Source organism: Pavona decussata, unplaced genomic scaffold (assembly GCF_977016875.1).
Source record: "Pavona decussata unplaced genomic scaffold, jaPavDecu1.1 SCAFFOLD_52, whole genome shotgun sequence".
NCBI lineage: Eukaryota > Metazoa > Cnidaria > Anthozoa > Scleractinia > Agariciidae > Pavona > Pavona decussata.
In genome coordinates, this window is record NW_028145474.1 from 2,585,001 (window position 1) to 2,604,451 (window position 19,451).

The following is a 19,451-nucleotide window of genomic DNA, read 5'->3' on the forward strand; positions in this document are numbered from 1 at the left end:
TTTATGCCCACCACAATCTGATCTCGTATCAGAGAATCCTTAATCGCCCCGAAATCGCAGTATTCAGCTTTTCTTCTGAGATCTGTAACAAATATGTCAAACGAGCGATCTTCTTGAATGGTCATTCTGAAGACGTATCGTTCGTAGGTTGTGTTCTTACGAGGAACACAATACGTTTCAAGCGCCGTTAAAATACCTGCAACAGTCCTTTCCGTGATATTTACGGGAATGTTTGGTAGGGTTTTGAGCACCCGTCTTGCTTTGATCCCGAGAATACTTTGGATAGTTGCTATCTGTATGGCATCGTCCTTTTCGTGAAGGCCACTCGATATCCGATACAATTCCCACGCTTCCTTCCATTCCTTCCACACATCTGCGAGATTGAGACTATCAATATCCAATTCTGAGGGAGGTTTGATACGTTCCATGTCGGAGTTGGGAGTCAGAGAGGTTTCTTTTAAAGAGATCCTGGTACCATGTTATGAGTACGAGAAAATACACATCCTCAAGCTTCAACTTCAAGAGCTTTATTACCGTACTTTTACTCCACACGTGATCCTTAAGATCACATTACAATACCTTGCACAGGACAACCAACTTATCATAACATCCAGAGCGTGCTACTATTTTAATGATAACCACTTTAGAAGTAAACACAGCAATAATGAATCCCAACGTTAAGACCTCTGAATCAAGTAAGCATTTATTGGAAATAAGTTTATTCCTTTCAAAGGATTTAAAGAATTTCTATGCTTTTTAGCCTTTCTAACGCAATCACGCTTCCGAAGTTTAACCTCGAAGTTAACACCAGGCCCCAGTTGCTCAATGAGTGGATAACTTTATCCAGCGGAGCAAATGTATTGGTTGGAGTACATTTTATCCACTGGATAAGTCGCTATCCAGAGGAGTAAATGTACTCCAACCAATGCTTTTGCCAAGTTTTCCACATAATCCCATTGTTAAATTTTACATATGCTTCTACTCTACTCACAAATTATAGGACTATCGGGAAAATCATGCATACATTTTATCTGGCGGATAGCGAACTACCCAGTGGATAAAATTATCCGCCCTTTCAACCACTGAGGCCTGGTAGACAACAGTTCGGTTTGGAAGACGACCGACATTGTCGTACGTGAAGTATTCCTACCCCACCCCCACCCTCCCCCCCACCCCCCCCCCCCCCCACCATTCCCTCTCCCCCAAGGCCCTTTCCCTTTTCAATCTACTGTGAGACTGTTATTTTTCGAAGAAATTGTGTTATTCATTTGCGTTGAAAAATTTTCCAACAACTATCCACGCTATACCCTTCCTTAATTCAACTGACTTTCCGTTGCTCTATTCGTAAGGACCATTCAATTAAGTTGCTTAAGACTTTAGAAAAATTCACGACTTTATGGAACCGTGATATCTCGATGATTTATCCCAAGTAATATTTTAATTTTGTATGTTGGACTCTTGTAAAGCGGACACCTGTAACATTGTACAAGTTCTGCTGTTCATATTTTGGTATTTACTAACTGCAGAGATTTCTTCATATTTAGTTTGTTCATATCACGTACTCATCTTCCATAATCAAACTCGTAACATAATAATTTGTTTCCGATGATCGCCTCACACACGTAGGAATCTTCAGACATCTCTGGATCATTTTCAAGTGGAAGTCCTCGGAAGGAGTGACGGGACGTACGAATTTTCGGAAATGTTCGGATCATATTCGGAGGCCCTCGAAGCATGCAGTGGCCTGATGTACACGTAACTCTTTCAACTCTTTCCTCCTTGCTTCAGCATGGCGAAGATTTTCGTGTTTCTCAACAGGGTCGCAGTTTCTAAGGAAAAAACGAACACAACAGGTAAAGGACAACGACCATGAGTACTATTGTAAGCAACCTCGTTCCCAGGGTCCTCGGGGGCCGAGTAGGAGAGGACCCTGGGGACGACGTAAGTTATGCCCGATCAAGCTTTACGACCGAGAGGGCAAACTCGTCCCCAGTCACCCTGGATGCGCAATTAAATGTGACGTCACCTGTTGAGCTTAGGGGAAAGATTTCGCCTTCAGCTAAGCTTGCCGGAACAGAGAGCTCTCCAACAAGGGATCTCAGAGACGTCAGCAACGGTTTATACCTGGATGGATTGAGTCATTAGAGCCACTTATGTTTCAGTTTCAGTAAAATTGAGCGTTTTCACTATTCGAATCTATGTACTCATTTTTTCAAGAAAACATGAACGCGAATCTCACGTTGACGTTTGCCGTAAAGGCGATTCTAAATCTCTCTAATTTTACAATGTAAAAACTCCACAATTTCATGAAAACATAGGGAGAGTTTGCACCAAACATTACCATCAATGGCTGAAAAGTGATCTCAAAAATACCAAGAGAGGATGACCTTTCTTGAAAATACTTTTTGGGTAAGCTGAAGCCATTACTGATAATGGTCCGGTAAAATAGGGAGTTGCGTGACCCAGACCGAGGCTGAAGTAATTGACTTTCAGAGTTTTTTCAGGCTTTCTTTTCGCAACTGCTTAAGTTGCGTAGTAACTGCGAGGATCTTTCTTCTATTAGATTAGTAATTGTTGTGTTAGCTTACATGAGGTGTATTCGTACACTCTACACCTGCAAGGGTTCATGGACTATTAAACATGACGTTGAACACGAAACACGTGTGGCTCACTAAATAAAGCGTATGTTTTAGCCCAATGACTCAACTTTAATTCATGTCCTGTGTTCTCCGTGTCAAAATTTCGTTAGAAAAACGGCAAAGAGAAATAGAACAACTGAGGGTTTCCACACTTACCAGTTAAGAAGGCTGTAACGTAAGAGTCCTTCTCAGATCTTTTGCTGTTAAAGATGATCACGAGAGTCGTGCGTGGATCCACGCGTGTAAGGAAGTATGTGCTTTGGACGCGCTGTGAAAGCAAAATAAGACTTATGGTAAAACAGTCATCGATTGATCCACGCGTGTATAAAGAAAATGGTACCCTTTTCACATACCTACAGTAGAAAACTCAATCTTATTTACGTTGGTCAGTTCGAGATATTTTGAAAGACCCTTTGGAATAAATAAATGAAAGCTTTCTCTGCCCTTTTCTTTCCTTCAGTTCGTGAAAGCCCTGCCCTTGTATATACCTCCAGCCTGAAAAAGGTTCCCCTTTCGGGGAGAGCCTCTCCGTATAGTCCATAGTAGGGAGTAACCCCCCCTCTCCCCCATTTCCGGGGATGAATACACGTGGGTCATACTTACGATATCAAAGAAGAACACAGTCTTATCCAGCGAGTTCAGTTCTTGATTTTTATCAAGGAGAATGGAGACAATGTTTGGCCAGTGGTCAACCGGTCGCTCCTGCGAAACAGCAAAAACATGTTAGAAGGTTAACAAAAGAAAGTATATAACAAGGGCAGATGTTTTGTTTCACGACATGCAGAAGTGAGAACTTAACTGATCACTCGCAACTTTTCGCGCTTTTAAAGCGATTTTCAATTGAGTGTCGTAAAACAAAAACCAAAGTAATTACTCTGGTCAATCAAAACAGACGTAAACAGCGCATTGAACCAATCAGCTCGAAGCAGATACACGCGACTGGCACTAAGCGCGGGAAAACGCGCTCGAGCGAGGCACGATTGGTTTCGGTTTTGCTTCTCATTGGTTGAGAAAGTGGCGCGAGTTTTGCCAACCAATAAAGCGGGCATCAGTTGGCTGTGGTAAAGCCAAAACCAAAGTAATTACTCTGGCCAATCACAGCAGACGTAAACAACGCAACGAACCAATCAGTATTCGGAGAAAATACGTGCGACCGGCATTAAGCGCGGGAAAATGAGTGCGAGCAAGTCACAATTACTTTTGGTTTGGCTCATTGCCTGAGAAAGTGATTCGTGTTTTGCTAACCAATTATTGAGCGCATTAAAGCAAAACCTGAAAACCACTTTATACTTTGGAATTTTTTTTAGTGGGTTAACACGATCATTAATCTGACCAAGACTATAACACGGTTCTCGCTTTTGCCTATTTGCAGATTACCTCGTCAGCGAGTTTTAAAAGGAAAAATCGGTGTCTTTATAGCTCTCCGATGCTTGTTTTAATACGGAGTAAGACAAGTACAATTATTTTTTTTAAGAGCCATTATTTTCTCTCATTGTAACTCTGGCCCTGAAGACAACTAGTGACCCAAATAAATAAGCCCGGCGTGTTTCTTTGTTAGCCTGGGGTAAACAATACCCGTTCCACGCATACGTCATGATTTACTTACCCCAGGGAAAGAAAATATCGCAGGGAAAGCACCTAAGCCGGAGGGCGTTTCTTTAACATCCTGGGGTAAATGATATCCGTGTCCTTGGTATGGATCCAGCTGATGAGTATCTAACAGCATACACACATTAAATGCATCTGAACGGCGGATAAATGCTGAGATTCTACGAAAAAAATAAAATAAATAAAAAATAAAAAATATATATTAAAAAAAAATACGAAGAGAAATGAGCATTCCTGTGAGGCCCTAATACAATGGGACCCCGATTTTACAATCGTCGATCTAACGATATTCCCGAATTAACGATTAACATTCTGTGTCCCGACAAAAGTAATTTATAAATCGGGAGTTCGTTTATAACGATATCCCGATTTAACGATACAATTTTGCTGTCTCCTTGTCATATCGTAAAATCGAGGTTCCACTGTATCTAACAAGTTTTACTTTGGGGAGACCTGCACCGTTTACCTGCACATGATTGGTCGAGAGAACAAAAGAACGAACGACAGAACAATGCTCCCAACCCTAAAAAACAATACAGCTGCAGGTTATCAGGGTCCAGTGAAAATAGAGCTTTTGAAAGGTGCAGGTCTGCTGATTACTTTCATGAACGCTTAAGTGTAAGCTGAATGGGAAATAATGCAAAAATTCGTTCTGAGTACACAATGTCAGCCATCCCATGGAGCAAAATTTTGTTTTCAAACGATAGGGGAAGACAATCGCATATCAACGAACAAAACTCGAGCAAAAATTTCAACCATCAACAACAACAGCAACAACAATGACCTACACTGAATTGTATATTTTGAAAAAAAAAAAAACAAACAAACAAACAAAAACAAACAAACAACAACAAAAAATAAATAAATATACAAAGTGGGAAAGAAATAGGAGCTTCCAAGAAACGAACAAGAATGGGAAATGGTAGCCACACACCTTCCTTCCCCTGCCTCCCCCACCCACCCCCTGCAGTTTTTTTTGTTACACTTACCTCCCTACATAATCAACACTGGCGCGTGCTGTCAATGACTTTATATCAGTTGGCGTGGTCTGTCTACCAAGTATATGGTAGAAATAGAGTGTGAACTAGAGGTAAAGGATAGAATTGTTTATCAGTACACGTATGCAGCTCGAGGTAAAGTCATTGAGGATGTCATCAAATTGACAACAAACTCAATATACAAGAGATTTTAATCTACAAGGGCAACTAGCAAGTAATACGCAATTCCATTCACAAAATTAGTGTCCAGGGTCCAGTCATTCAAAGCCCGATTAAGCTAATCCTGGATTAACGAGAACTTTGATTAGAGTTTAATTACTGAACAATAACGATTTTTCAAAAAGATTTTTGTCCCTCAGTTTTGACGTTGACTTTTCTTTGCCATTAGCTTAAAATTAGATTTTAAAAACATCTTTAACGAGCAAGCTGAAAACTTCAGTTAACTTTAAGTTGTGGATTAGTGTTAATTGGCTTTCGAGCAACCCGGCCCAGATAAACAGTTTTCTGTAAAATACATGTTGATGCAGTTTGGAACGTTTTTTAATTCCTTTCATTAGGCTCCTCAAAACCATTCCCAAAGTTTTTTAACTCCACTGTTAATGTAAACAAGGATTTCACTCCACTAAAAGAACATCCACCTTTGAAACCAAAGCGTCCTGTAACTTGCCAAGCCACTGATAAAGAAATGGTGCTTCAAGGTGCTTCTTAGGAGCGCTACCAAACAATGACTTCTTCAGTGTAAGTGATGCTGACAGCTAAAATAAAGACAGAGGATTCCAGGAAAAAATGGAATGGAAATAATATTGTCTAGCTGTTCTGAAGTCCACTGGCTCCTAGCCGTCCTTGGAGAACCAGGGGCAGTTAGTCAGGTGGCAGGGATTTTCATGGGCAAAAGTTTACTGTAAGAACGGGACGAGCCCTGTTTGTCCCATTCTTACAGTAAACGTTTGCCCATGAAAAAATCCCTGCTCCCTGACTAACTGCCCCCCTGCACCCCTGATTGAAATTTTTGCTCGAGTTTTGTTCGTTGATATGCGATTGTCTTCCCCTGTCGTTTGAAAACAAAATTTTGCTCCATGGGATGGCTGACATTATGTGTTCAGAAGTAATTTTTGCAATTTCTAGCTTACACATTGTTCAAATTGTATCATATGAAGAAATGAACCCCATTGCTAGAAAAATTGATCTCATGTATAAATCAGTACGTTTACCAAGTTTTGTTATGTTTCATTGCCTAGTTACCAGCTGTGACCTGTCAAAGGTCGAAAGTCTCTAATTTTTGAAAGCCTTCTATATGATTGCAGTCTAATGACAGAAACTCAAACTTGGTAAACTGACTAATTTTAATGGGATCTTTCTTGCAGACTGTTCACAGTCCCCCTATTTTTCCGTGGGACAACTACCCCCCACTCCGGCTTCCCTCGGTAGTTTAGACACAACCTCCCCACATCACGCTCGCTTTTACAAATCAAGATGGCAGCAACTCCACCGAAGCGTACCAGTCTCGAGAATCACACGGAAAAATAGGGGGACTGTGAACAGTCTATCTTGTGATGGACTCCAATTTCCAATTACATGAAAATTAAACACTCCTCCCCCAGTCTCTATTTGAACTCAGAAATGGGAAATTATAACATCTTGTCTTGCTACTTGTTATAACCTGCAAAGCATCGATTTTCTCTGACCTGGCTCTTAATTTACTTTGGGGGAGAAAAAAGAGCTCGCAAGGATTAATGTCTTTTAAGAAAGATGAACCTACACATCCAAGGAATTAATTATTAACTAAAAAGTTAGTTTTACAAGGAGTAATTGCCCAATATTTGCCTAAAATAATAATTATTGTGGTTTACATTGTTTTGCCTACTGAAATTAAAAATCTGAGTTTTGGGGACTTGTATTTAGAATTCTGTGGTATGGTAGTCTAATAAATTATTGAAAGGTTCAGGATTTGACCTTAGAGGCATTAACTTAGATTGCGAGCAGTCTTTTTCTCTTCCTCATTTCTATTGTGTGTGGTCTCACTACTGTGCCGTCCCTACTCAAGCAGATGACAATACATGTACAATCCTACCTCTGTTGGGGGTAAAACATGACACCATGAGGACAGTTTGACATGGCTTTCATGAAGGTGAAGCAGAGAAGGAAGAAATTTCCACTCGGCCATGTCACACTGTGCTTTCAACAAATTGCTTAATATGTCCACTTCATAGCTGGAAGCAAAAATAAACAGTTAAGTTTCATTTAAAAGTTTGGAACACATTATACCAATATTATTTCTAACATTATTCTAAGCTCTTTAAAGAAACATTCAAATGAATTATCAAATACAGTTTAGTCCTTGTCTTGCAAAAGTCATACCTTGAGTCTTTAAATGGTTCTAACTTTTGGGTCTGTGCATGAAATCCCAGAATGTTTTAATGTGACCATACAAATGAAAGCTACTGAGCAGTACTTTCCTGTGGTGCTGTTTATTATGCTGTACAAGATGGTTCTAACTTTTGAGTCTGTGGATAACATCTCCAAATGTGGCCATTTAAAAGATTAAACTACTGAGCAGCACTTTCCTGGGGAGCTGTTTATTATGCTGTACAAGGTGGTTTTAACTTTTGAGTCTGTGGATGAAATCCTAATTAAAAGTGTGACCATTCAAATGAAAGCTACTGAGCAGTACTTCCCTGTGCTGCTGTTTATTATGCTGTACAAGGTGGTTCTAACTTTTGAGTCTGTGGATGAAATCCTAATTAAAAGTGTGACCATTCAAATGAAAGCTACTGAGCAGTACTTTCCTGTGCTGCTGTTTATTATGCTGCACAAGGTGGTTCTAACTTTTGAGTCTGTGGATGAAATCCTAATTAAAAGTGTGACCATTCAAATGAAAGCTACTGAGCAGTACTTTCCTGTGCTGCTGTTTACTATGCTGTACAAGATGATTCTAACTTTTGAATCTTTGGATGAAATCCTAACGTGTGACCATTCGAATGAAAGCTACTGAGCAGTACTTTCCTGTGCTGCTGTTTATTATGCTCAACAAGATGATTCTAACTTTTGAGTCTGTGGATGAAATCCTAAAGTGTGACCATTCAAATGAAAGCTACTGAGCAGTACTTTCCTGTGCTGCTGTTTATTATGCTGTACAATTTGATTCAAATGTTTGATTCAGTGGATGAAATCCTACAATTAATGTTTGGAAATTTCAACTTTGCTTCCTTGGAGGTAAAGAATGAAAGCATCAAAAAAAGAAAAGAAAAGAATTTCACAAGTTAAACTGAAGTGAAGAACAGACCTGAAACTTGACTTGAGTGAATCCAAAATTGGGTGATGAAAACCTTTGCTATGTCTGCAAATTTAAATATTTGTACTATTAACCTTTACCCTTTGTGTTACAAATAACTGCTAATACATACAGTTAACATCCATTATGAGGGAAACCTTCAGGATCATGACTCATTGCCATAAAAGCAGGCATCTTTAATAACAGAAGTCAATTTCTGTCACCAAGAATTATTATTTCTGTCACTAATTTTTGTTGGCAAGAAATTCAACTCCAGATATTTGACAGAATAGTTCACTGCATAACTGTACATACCTTCGGCAAATCTCATCAATCATATTGGACAAGTCTGAACAATTTACATTGGACGATGAACTCATCGTTGCCATCGCTTCATAACTGAAAATTCACGTCAAGGAGAACTAAAACTTCATCCTAATCTTCTCAAACTCATTAATAACTCATTAAGAAAAAACAAAGAAAATCACTACTGTGACCATGGTTTGGATATGTGTTCCTAATTGCCATGACATTTTGTCAATTTAGCCTTGAATTTTTCCAAAATTTATTGATCATTTGAGAAGCCATATCGAACACTTGAAAATGTGTTTCATCAGATATCCAAACACCTTGAGGTTGTTTTAAAAAACTTCCGCCTTGTTTTTTCAACCTACTTCTCAGTATTTGGATATCCAATGAAACACGCTTTCTCGTGTTTGATATGTTACATTATCAAATGGTTGCTGGTCACGTGGTATATACTGTAGTTCCAGCTTGCATGACTCCCATTAAGTTATAATTTTATCCACTGCCAGTAATTGCCACCCTGTTAGCAGAGGTTTGAATTTTCTTTGTCATTTCTGATTTCTTCTTATATTTTTTGGCTTGTTTTCACAGAAAACAAAAACAGCAAACAGAAACCTCTACTAGCAGGGTAATGGTGTACCTGACCACTCAAATATGTACAGAATTTAAATACACTTTTATTTAGCAGGGGTTTCATTAAGATTTTGAACTGGCACCCGAGAGATCAGCACACCTCGGCAAGATAGTTTAACTTGAATATGTTTTTTTTTTGCAGAAAAAAGTTGGATGAGATGTTAGAAGCAGCTGAGCAAAGTCATGTTCACAGACGGTCAATTTAAGTGGTCCCTGGCCCTTAATAAAACCCCTGACTTAGTGTCATAATAACATTTTATTATATCTCTCAGTTAGTATGCATGGTGTGATTGGTCAATTTTGTGGGCTGTATTTCACTGTATGCCCTGCTAAATTTGAAAGTTTTCCTTTCCCACGTGCCCGATTAACCTCAAAGATATAATAAATGTCTTACTAACCTCGCTTTGTCAGTCCGTATGGTAAGTAATGGATCCTCATTTTTTTCCATTGATTTACATGTATGACCCACGCACTTTACGCTTGGGTCGTAAATCAACAGGAAAAAACTTGGTCCATAACTTACAGCATGGACCTCGAACTCAGATAGTATTAGATAAGGATAAGGATTACAGGTATTGAATGGTTCTACATGTAAGTATCTCCATAAAGTTGTAAAAGATACAAGTCAATTAATTCCTGTCTGGCTTGTGCAAATTGGCATAAATGTCTGCACAACTCAGCCATCAAACTTCCTTCAACTATAGATCCTGTGGATGAGGCCGTATGTACTGTTTCTTCTATTCTTTTTAACTCTGTTATAAGAGTCTTGAAGCCGTCTCGCACAGACTGTGAACAGGATAAACACATCTGATTAATTTATATCAATAACATTTTAGCTTACTTTTATTAAGAGCCAGCCTTGCAGTGATTCAAAGTATTCCATACTCATTTTTTATTGATCATTAAGCAACATTGTTGGGCGGAACCAACACTGTACAATCATGATTTTACGAGTTCTGGTCAATGATTTCAATGAGAGATTTCAAGAGAGTCTGAAAGTAACTTGAGCACATTACTTAACTACTCGCTCTCTTCATTATCCCTCTCTCCTTCTCTTTGTACATGTACCTTCCCAACCTATTCCTTCCCTCTCCCCTACAGAGTTAAAAAACCCTACCACCCTCTCCCTCTCTCCCTCCCTTCTTCCCTTTGTAACTTTCCATACTATTCCTTCCCTCTCCCCTACAGAGTAAAAACAAACCCCTACCACCCTTTCCCTCCCTCCTTTCCTTCCTCCCTCCCTCCTTCTCTTTGTACCTTCCTGTCCTATTCCTTGATCCTCTCCTCTACAGTGCAAAAAAGCTCCACCCCTGTCTCCCTCCCTCCCCGTTACCCTGCTTCTCTGACTCCTCACTCCTCATCCTCCTCATCCTCTCCTACTCCTCCTTTTCTACCCCTGTGCAACATCATGTCTTTTGACATCTAAATACTTATTAAAGGAAAACTCAAACTTTGCTAAAAATATTGATGACTGGGATGGCCATATACATGCTGTGGTTTAAGGTTTTTTTGGCTTAAAATTTTACAAATCAGTTTGATTTATATTTTCTTTGTGCATATTCATTACCATAATCTGAGACAAAGAGAAATAAAAATTAAACTTTTAAACAAAAAAATTTTGAACCACATCATGTGCATGTATTTTGAGGGTATGAAACAATGTGCAGTTCCAGAAAAAAGCCAAACCCACCCCATGGAAGGTCATCAGAAATTCCTGGGGGTAGGGGGGTCTTAAAAGTCAAAATTTTAGAAGCAAAGTATAAAGCTAAACTGGAATTTCCTGGGGAGACAGGGGTGCAAAACAGAAAACCTTCTGTGGGGGGAGTATGGATATTTTCTGAAACTGTACAATATAAAATAAAGTTAACATACATCTTTCCTGAAGAACTTTTTTGCAATAAATGGGAAAGAGAAGTAGGTCTTTTCTGCAAGAGCTAAGTGAGATAGAGCCAAAAGCAGTAATGACCATGGTGTACTGGACACAAGCGGTAACCGCTTGGCTTCCTTCTCTTTTTCCTGCATGGAAAATGACAAAAGTTGTTAAAATGAAAATGGCTACTGTATACTTGCACCCTTTTTCTGAGTCAAATATGTGTGAGATTTTTGCCTAACAAGTCATGACCGGGATTTCCAAAAATGTCCCAGCCACTTCTGAAGATTTCTGAAATTTTCTGAAGACTTCCAAACATTGCTGAAAATGTCCGAAGATGTTCCAACGAGATTGAACAATCCCGATTCAAATGGATTGTAGACTTTGAAAGCTTTTGCGAAAAATTTAGCATGTCATGATATAGAAAGGACACAAAATCAACATTAAGCACCTTTTTGGGAGAAATGAAATTGAATTTTTGTTATTAATCATGTGTTTAAGAACAACTCATCTGGATTTGTGAGTCAGGTGTGAAAAATTGTCCTCGATGCATGAGACCAATGTCTTTAGTCCACAGGAGTGGGACTCACACATAATGGGTGACCGTTGGCAGGTATACTACTGTTAGAATTTCATTAAAAATGACAGTGTGCAGCGTATTGAATACAAATTTCAAGTTTTCCCTTTTTAGTGGACTTGGCTTACTGGGACACATACTGTACATTAATTTGCAAAATTATGTGATTCTTAACAATTATTTAAGACAGTAATTAATAAGTATTTTTTTTAGAATTATAATAACTATTAATGTTACTGTTTAGGTTTACTTAGTTTCCCTGATCAGTTAACTACAGTGTATATATAAATATATTCAGACAAATAAATAAAAGTTTTGCATTGTAATGCCCTAAATGCACTGGCGCCTGAAACTAGTAGGGGTCATCCTTGTGAAACATGGGAAAAAAGGATAGAAAAAGAGCTTAAGGTCATGGGTCAGAAAACTTGGGCAAAAACAGCGATAGCAGAATTACACCCTATGGACGGCGAGATACATGTACGTGTAGTGTCCTGAATAGCGAGAGTCTGTAATAGCGGAAATTTATTTCAGTCAAACGTGTATAATTGATTTTTGCCGGGGATTTAGCTGCTGTCCGTGTTATCAGGGTGTCTGTAATAGTGAGGTGTCTGCAAGGTGAGAGTTGACCGGTAATTGGTCATGAAATAAATGGTCAATCAGATGTCAAATACCTTTTACAATATGAAATTACTGTAATAACAAACAGAAGAGGATTCATGAGTTGGAGATACCTGCTAAACACTTTCACGTAATCAGTGCTTATGATCCTCATTTTTTGGTTAAAAACAGGTGTTAAAATCAGTCAGTGTTTTGCTATTGATACCAGATTATCAAAATTAAGGAACTAACCACTTGGTCTTTAGCTTTATCAAAAGCAAACTGGCTGAGGGTATGAAAAAATGACTCAAGTAAAGCTTGCTCCCTTGAGATTGGTGGCTGGCTTGGAGATGGGGTCGCACTTCTGCTCCCTGTAGCTGACAACAAAAAACTAACATAAACAACTTATACATACACTAAAACAATCTGCGACACACGGTAACTTAAAACCCTGGTTTTAGTCCAGAGTTCAGGGCATTCCGTGTATAAATAAAAATAAACCACTTTATTTAAGTGTCAACGTATTTAGCGCAGAGCACTAATTGGGGTCATTTCTAGCTAGATCGAATTGGAAATTTGAAATATGTTGGAATTGGAATTTAGAAATGCAATGCTTTGAGGACTAACCTGGTCTTAAGTACAAAATAATTACAACTAATCCTAAGGAAACAACAGGTGAGAATACACTACTGGAAACGATTGATGCATAACATTGACAGGGCCGTACCTAGGATTTTTTGTCTGCGGGGGCAAACTCCCCACACTCTCTCAGGGGTCTCCCGTATACAGATAGCGTTTCTAGTTGGGCCTTTTAATAGCCGGGACCGGTATAACAACAACTACGGAATTAATTTTCTAGCGCGTTCAACCGGCAAGCAATGATTAATTTCATAAATCTCAACAACAAAGGAGCCAAACCAAACCCAACTGAAATGCCCTATCTGACATAAAAACACCATTGTTGAACAGAGAGAAAAACAGGTCATATTCAAAATAAAGAGAATTCAAAAGAGGAAAATCAAAACTCATTAGGCACAAATGAACTATGATGTTGAACATACGATGGTTCAATCCACAGCTCTATCAAATCCTTCAAACCAGCTACAAAAAATTGGGAGTCATGCAGCCTTAAAAAACCAATTTAGCTCTAAAAAAAACATACTCTTGTAAGCCAGATTTAAAAGGGCTGAAACGCGCGCCAAGGAGTGGCATAGGCTTGTCAGTCTTAATTAAAACACCAAATTCTAAACCAAAGGAAGCCCAAATAACAAAATCGTTATTTTCATAAAAAAGTTCGTACTGGCTTTTGCCCCGAAAGATTTTCCAAAATAATTATTTGGAATTCCCAATCAAGGGAAATTTTTTCAGTTAATTAGTCGATTTTCTTGTGATTTTGAAACAACCTACAAGAAAAAGCTCAGCAAACTCAAACACTATGTTAGAAAAAAAAAAAAAAGGAGATTAGAGAGTTTTCCTAGCGGGGGCAGCTGCCCCCTCTGCCCCCCCGCTATGTACGGCCCTGATTGAAGAAATATGCGTTATTGACCAAGCGTGAGGTCAAGAAGGCTGGATATTGGCCAAGTTCTTTTTTTGCGTTTTTATGGACTGAGACGAAGTCGAGGTTCATAAAAACGCAAAAAAAGAACGAGGCCAATATCCAGCCATCTTGACCGAACAAGCTTGGTCAATAAAGGATTTATTATATGGCTTTACCATCAAGTTAAAACTACAATAACAAAACAAAACAAGACATGAAACTGCTCTACTCGGAAAGAAATTCTTCATAGCCGGCCGTTGCAAGATTTATTTTCAGTGCACCTTTGGATTAGCATGTAATGGTGGAAAACAAGGAATCCTAACTAAATCTTAGGGCTCTAACTTTATAATGGCTTAAAGGAAGTGTACAATTATCGAGAACGAAAAATTTAGATTTTCGCAAGAGCGGGAAGATTTGAATAGATTCAAGCAAACTCGCCATTTTCAGGCGATCGCGCGGTGGCGTAAATAATAAAATTTTTTTTCACAGTTTTCGGCTTCCAATCATTAATTCTTGAATGAAACAATAGATTTTGAGATTATATGCAAACATAAGCCGAAAAAAAGAGCAGGTAAATCAGAAAACTGGGCGAAACTTTGACACGATTTTGTTGTTTACATCAAGCAAGAAGCGGCTGAATTAAAAACGTGAGCTTCTTCGGCGAACTTAAAAAAAATACTTTTCTGAACTGCTCTAAACACTAACCGCAACTTCCACTACGCTATGATTTAAATACAGTCATTGCAAACCTAGAGAACTTATCAATTTGGCACTCGACTTGAGACAATAAGTTTTTCAAAATCAATTCTATCTAAAATACTACACGCAGAGCAACTCACCAATTCAACTCACATTCATTGTAGCTGAAACGAAGTTTTCACTACACCAGGACGATTCCATTCTCCTTCCTTTCCTTTAGGTAAATGTTGAGAGTTTACCGAACCTTTTAGTGAGCGTTTTCCCCCAAAACAACGAGAAAATCGAAGAAAATCCGCATTGTTGTTGGGATTAAACTTTCGATGTCAAGCGGACGGGCAACGGGTAATCCCGAGCGGGCAAGATAGCTCCATCTTGCCCGCTCGGATAGCCAATCACAGCGCAGAATTTGACTCATCTTGCCCGCTCGCGGAGCCAGCCATATAATAAAGTTGCTTATTAACTGTTTTGGGCAGTATATCCCCACATGTTGAATGAATGAATGTTTATTTCCCATAATTATAAGTAACATAAGAAGTACATCGTGCAATTTACATTGAAGTCGGGAGGAAGACTAAAGAAACCCTTACGGGCTTTTACAAAGTAGTCCCCCTTTGATTCAAATTACATTTTTAAGCTAAATTAATCAGGATATCAGGTTTGGTGTACAAATAACAGTAATAATAGAAGGTGCAAGTAAAATTATGTAAGTTAACGCCTATATCATAATCATTGAAAGAGAAGGAATTGCTTCATTTTCTTTTTGAAAACATGTATAGAAAGAGATCGTTTTATTTCTATAGGAGTTTTGTTCCATGTATCAACTATCTTACTTCTTAAAGAGTATTTTCCATAGTTAGTTCGGTTAAAACACTTATGTAGATGTTTTGAACTCCTGGTATTATAATCATGGACTTGCGTGTTTTCAATGCAGAGGTCACTGAAATAGGTGGGTAACGATTTACTGATAAGACTAAAACTGAAAGATCCGATTAGTAGGTCATTAATTTGGTAAATATTTAAGAGACCCATCTTTATAAAAAGAGGAAGAGATGTTGCGGTATATGGAGAGAATGTTATGATACGTAGTGCTTTTTTTTGTAATTTGAACAATTTCATTAGCCTTGTGGGGTAATTATTTTGGGCCATGAAACAAGTTGACAACAACAAATGAAGTTAAATTGATGCGCTCATCGACTGTAGAGCTTACCTGTCTCCATCTTGATTAGCTTAAAGAAATTCAAATCATTTTACGCGAGAAAACAACACCATTTTTGACACAAGCTTCAGGCCCAATTAATGTTCACCTTGGATGTCCGCCATCTTTGTTTGGGATAAGTAACCGAGCCTTTTAGACCTTCCAGTCCTTTCGCCGTCTGTGGTGACACAAATCACATGAGTACTGGATAATGGCGGTCTGATTCTTGGTGTTTTCTTGTTGTGTTTATCCACATTTAACCGGTAAGTGTTTTAAGATCATACTTTATTTCATAAATGATGAGGCATTTGTTCAGTTTAGACGCAGACCATACTGTGTTTGTCATGGGAAATCGCAAAAGATCGCCAGTTCTGTACGTGCCGATATATACATGTATTTCACAGTTTTTGTCGGTGTATGCCAAGAAATCGGGGATTTTCCTTTAATTTAATAATTAATTTTACATCTTTATCTTTCATCTAACAGTTCATAAGTGCCAGTGTCGTACGGTAACATTGCATTGCTATTATTTATTTGTCTGTTTGTTTGTTTCACTTGCCTCCTACAGTTCAATTCAATTCAATTCAATTCAATTCAATTCAATTTATTAAAGCACATTTTTCACGAAGGTAAGGCAAGAATGCACGAATTACGGCCACTTCGTTCCATGACCACTTCGTTCCAAACCACTTCGTTCCATCCTTTGGCCACTTCGTTCCACCAAATAGTCACTTCGTCCCAAAGATGACTAACTGATGATCGGAAAGATAGCTGAAAGTTGATTTGACTGCGCAAAAAAGTTTTAATTACTGGTTGCTATGATCAACGCGTGGTTGCACATCTTTTCACGTTTATGTTCAATCTAAACATGATTTCGCATCTTCGTTAGTCTGAAACTAATAAATAAAGTTAAGAAAGGATAGTTTTTTCGAAGCAGGTTCATCTTTACTGAAGTCTGATATGATTGGTTGCTATGATCCCAGACCCATGTAAGATTACGTAGAAGTTTACTCGCTTAGTTTACACTTGGAACGAAGTGACTATTCGTTGGAACGATGAAACTTTGGTGGAACGAAGTGGCCAAAGGATGGAACGAAGTGGTTTGGAACGAAGTGGTCATGGAACGAAGTAACCGGATTCCGAATGCACTAGCCCGCAAATAGCATAGGCTAATCTAGGCGGGTAGTGCAGTTGATTAGTATATATACATTACATAAGCAGATAAGCTGTCTAAACTGTACAAGACCATTTCATTAAACAGAAATGGGCACCAACTTCTGGAGATCTCCACTCTACCCAAATTGACCCAGCTCCCCCCTCACATTGAGTGAGTGGGGAGGGGGGTGTGAAGGTTTGCTACTCTCCAGGCGGTGTTTTCCTTAGGGGAGATTAAAATATACGCGCAACGTTCACAAATATCATAAATTTTTCTGTTTTATTTTTTTAAAAGTAACCTTCAACTTCAACTTTATTATTTTCTAAAATCTTAGTTACAAAAAATAAATACATACACAACCCGTATATAGCAAAGGCTAATTGAGGCCGGTTGTGCAACTAGTTTTGTCCATGACTGTAGCAATGCTCCTAGTTGCATCATGCTATAGAAACCAGGTTAACTTCTGGTGGTGTTGGTCACCTGTGGCATGTTTGTGTCTTTACATATAATATTTTTAGTGCAAAATGAATGTCAAGCTAATGGTTCATCTACATGGCATAGTAACTAATTATTTTTTTGAGCCGTTGTGTATTTCCCTCTTCAGTTTCACACTATGTCAAGTTACCAGAATCTTGCAGATATAGCATCTAATAATGGCAAAGAGGATCCAAACCTGTCCACAGGTACAGTTAGTCCATTTTTTAATGAGTGTTTGGTTTTATCAAGAGTTGGATGATCTCACTATCGCTAACAATAATTCAGACATGGACAGTGCTCACCACTGTGTAACTATATGTTGTGGTTCAAATTTATCCTTGGTTTAAATTTTAATTTCCAGTGTTTCAAACTCATTATCATACATGTACATTACCATACCCAAGAACAATAGGAAGATAAAGTTTCAATCAAGGATAAATTTGAACCATAACATGCATGTATACAGCTTGTAGCAATGAATTGCATTGTAGGTGAATAGTTTAAGACAGCAGATATTCAGTGAATTTCCCAGGCCTTTTAACGCAATGGTTTTGAAGGGTGCATGTCCTCCTAATTAACATGCCTGATTGCGATCTTCTTCAAGGGCTGGCGTTCTTTGAGTGTTTGATTGGTTCATTATAACTACAATATCTACAAATGTATAAATGTAAAGGGGTGTGACAATAGTCACAAAATATCAACTTGCAACTAGCTGACAAGTCACCAACAGGTAACCGACATGTTCTCACAGCCAACTGTTTTGCCAACACTTTGTTTGTTTTAGGATAAGCTTAAACTAATGGTGTTCTGTTGACTGTTTGTTGGCCATTTTTTGTCTGCCTGTTGGCTGACTGTTGGTCATTTGTTGACCGACTATTCACCGACAACTGGTCAGCCAACAGGTTTATGGGGGAGCTGTTCTTCAATTTTCCCAAAATATTAACTGTATTTTCGACTCTGACACAGCTGTATGTCTTGTTTTCAGCTCCTGTGATGCCATTTGGTAGGTTGTCAGTTGAAAGTGAAGAAGTGAGGAAACAGAATGTGAACTGGCAATCTTATGTTCAGTAAGTTGGTTTCCTTTTTGGGTCAAAAGTTTTTATTGCAATGCAAACTTGTCATACGATCATTTCATCCAGAATTTTGCTTAAAACCTTTATTAATTTTTCGCAACATTACTGCCAGTACAAATAAGGTTTGTACATGTAGGTTAAATGGAGGGGGGAAGTGGTGGGGGGTGGATACATTCTGGAGCAACATGATGTTATGATGTTGCCACAGTAATCCATGTTGTGGATGCCATCATGCTTAACATCACACAAATATTTAAGCTGTGTTGGTGTCTTCTTCACTTTATCAAACCAGGATCATTATTTTGTGTTGAAAAATCCATACACCTACATACATACATGATTACCTCATTAATACAACCACCTTGTTATTACAACCACTAAAAGTTCTTGTGCCTTGAATGAATTGAAAGTACAGCTGTTTCCTTAGTTTTACAACCTCGTTAATCCCACCAGCCCGTTATTACGACCACATTTTCACGGCCCAAAGGTGGTCATATGAACAGCGGTTCCACTGTATTAAATAATTATGTACATGTAACTATTAATAAAAGTGGTTAGCAGATAAAATATATCTACTAGGAGAGAGACCCTCACAGGTATTTTTCAAATAAGCAACTTATTTATTTATTTATTTATTTATTTATTTATTTATTTATTTATAAACATTATTTAAACAGAAATTCCAATTCAGCATAGCTGGTTTAAATGGAGATCAAATAAGCAACTTATTAATAAGCAGAACTTTGTGAAAAGAAAACCTGCAAAAAATTCAGGCTTGAATGAGATTTGAACCCACAGCACTTCACCAGCATGGC

General features: G+C 38.3%; 2 protein-coding genes across 3 annotated transcripts in view; one reads left to right on the forward strand and one right to left on the reverse strand.

The window, feature by feature from the left end:
- Positions 1-1,391: 1,391 nt before the first annotated feature.
- On the reverse strand, positions 1,392-16,077 carry LOC146480914 (KICSTOR subunit 2-like). 2 transcript variants are annotated; one of them, XM_085109270.1, is made up of 13 exons: positions 15,943-16,077; positions 12,752-12,876; positions 11,328-11,471; positions 10,078-10,241; positions 8,832-8,915; positions 8,529-8,582; positions 7,317-7,455; positions 5,884-6,000; positions 5,237-5,331; positions 4,246-4,408; positions 3,243-3,341; positions 2,796-2,907; positions 1,392-1,829 (listed from the first exon to the last, which is right to left on the reverse strand). In XM_085109270.1, exons 1-13 carry the CDS (start codon positions 15,950-15,952, stop codon positions 1,765-1,767), a joined length of 1,371 nt encoding a protein of 456 aa, XP_084965396.1. In that variant the 5' UTR covers positions 15,953-16,077; the 3' UTR covers positions 1,392-1,764. The 2 variants fall into 2 exon arrangements, with proteins under 2 accessions (XP_084965396.1, XP_084965397.1); XM_085109271.1 differs by having other exon boundaries at positions 12,752-12,870; positions 15,943-16,060.
- Positions 16,078-16,105: 28 nt separating this feature from the next.
- Positions 16,106-19,451, forward strand: part of LOC146480915 (V-type proton ATPase subunit H-like) — a 36,728-nt gene continuing 33,382 nt past the window's right edge. Inside the window, exons 1-3 of the mRNA XM_085109269.1 lie at positions 16,106-16,193; positions 17,691-17,769; positions 18,549-18,630. Of these exons, the coding sequence (XP_084965395.1) occupies positions 17,700-17,769; positions 18,549-18,630 (152 nt within the window). The 5' untranslated portion in view covers positions 16,106-16,193; positions 17,691-17,699. The remainder of the gene's footprint in view (positions 16,194-17,690; positions 17,770-18,548; positions 18,631-19,451) is intronic.

Coding starts and splice junctions, on each gene's coding strand:
- LOC146480914 (XM_085109270.1), bottom strand. Junction 11,472..12,751: donor ATAAAGCTAAAGACCAAGTG/GTTAGTTCCTTA, acceptor TTTTCCATGCAG/GAAAAAGAGAAGGAAGCCAA. Junction 5,332..5,883: donor AGGACGCTTTGGTTTCAAAG/GTGGATGTTCTT, acceptor CTTTACCTCTAG/TTCACACTCTATTTCTACCA.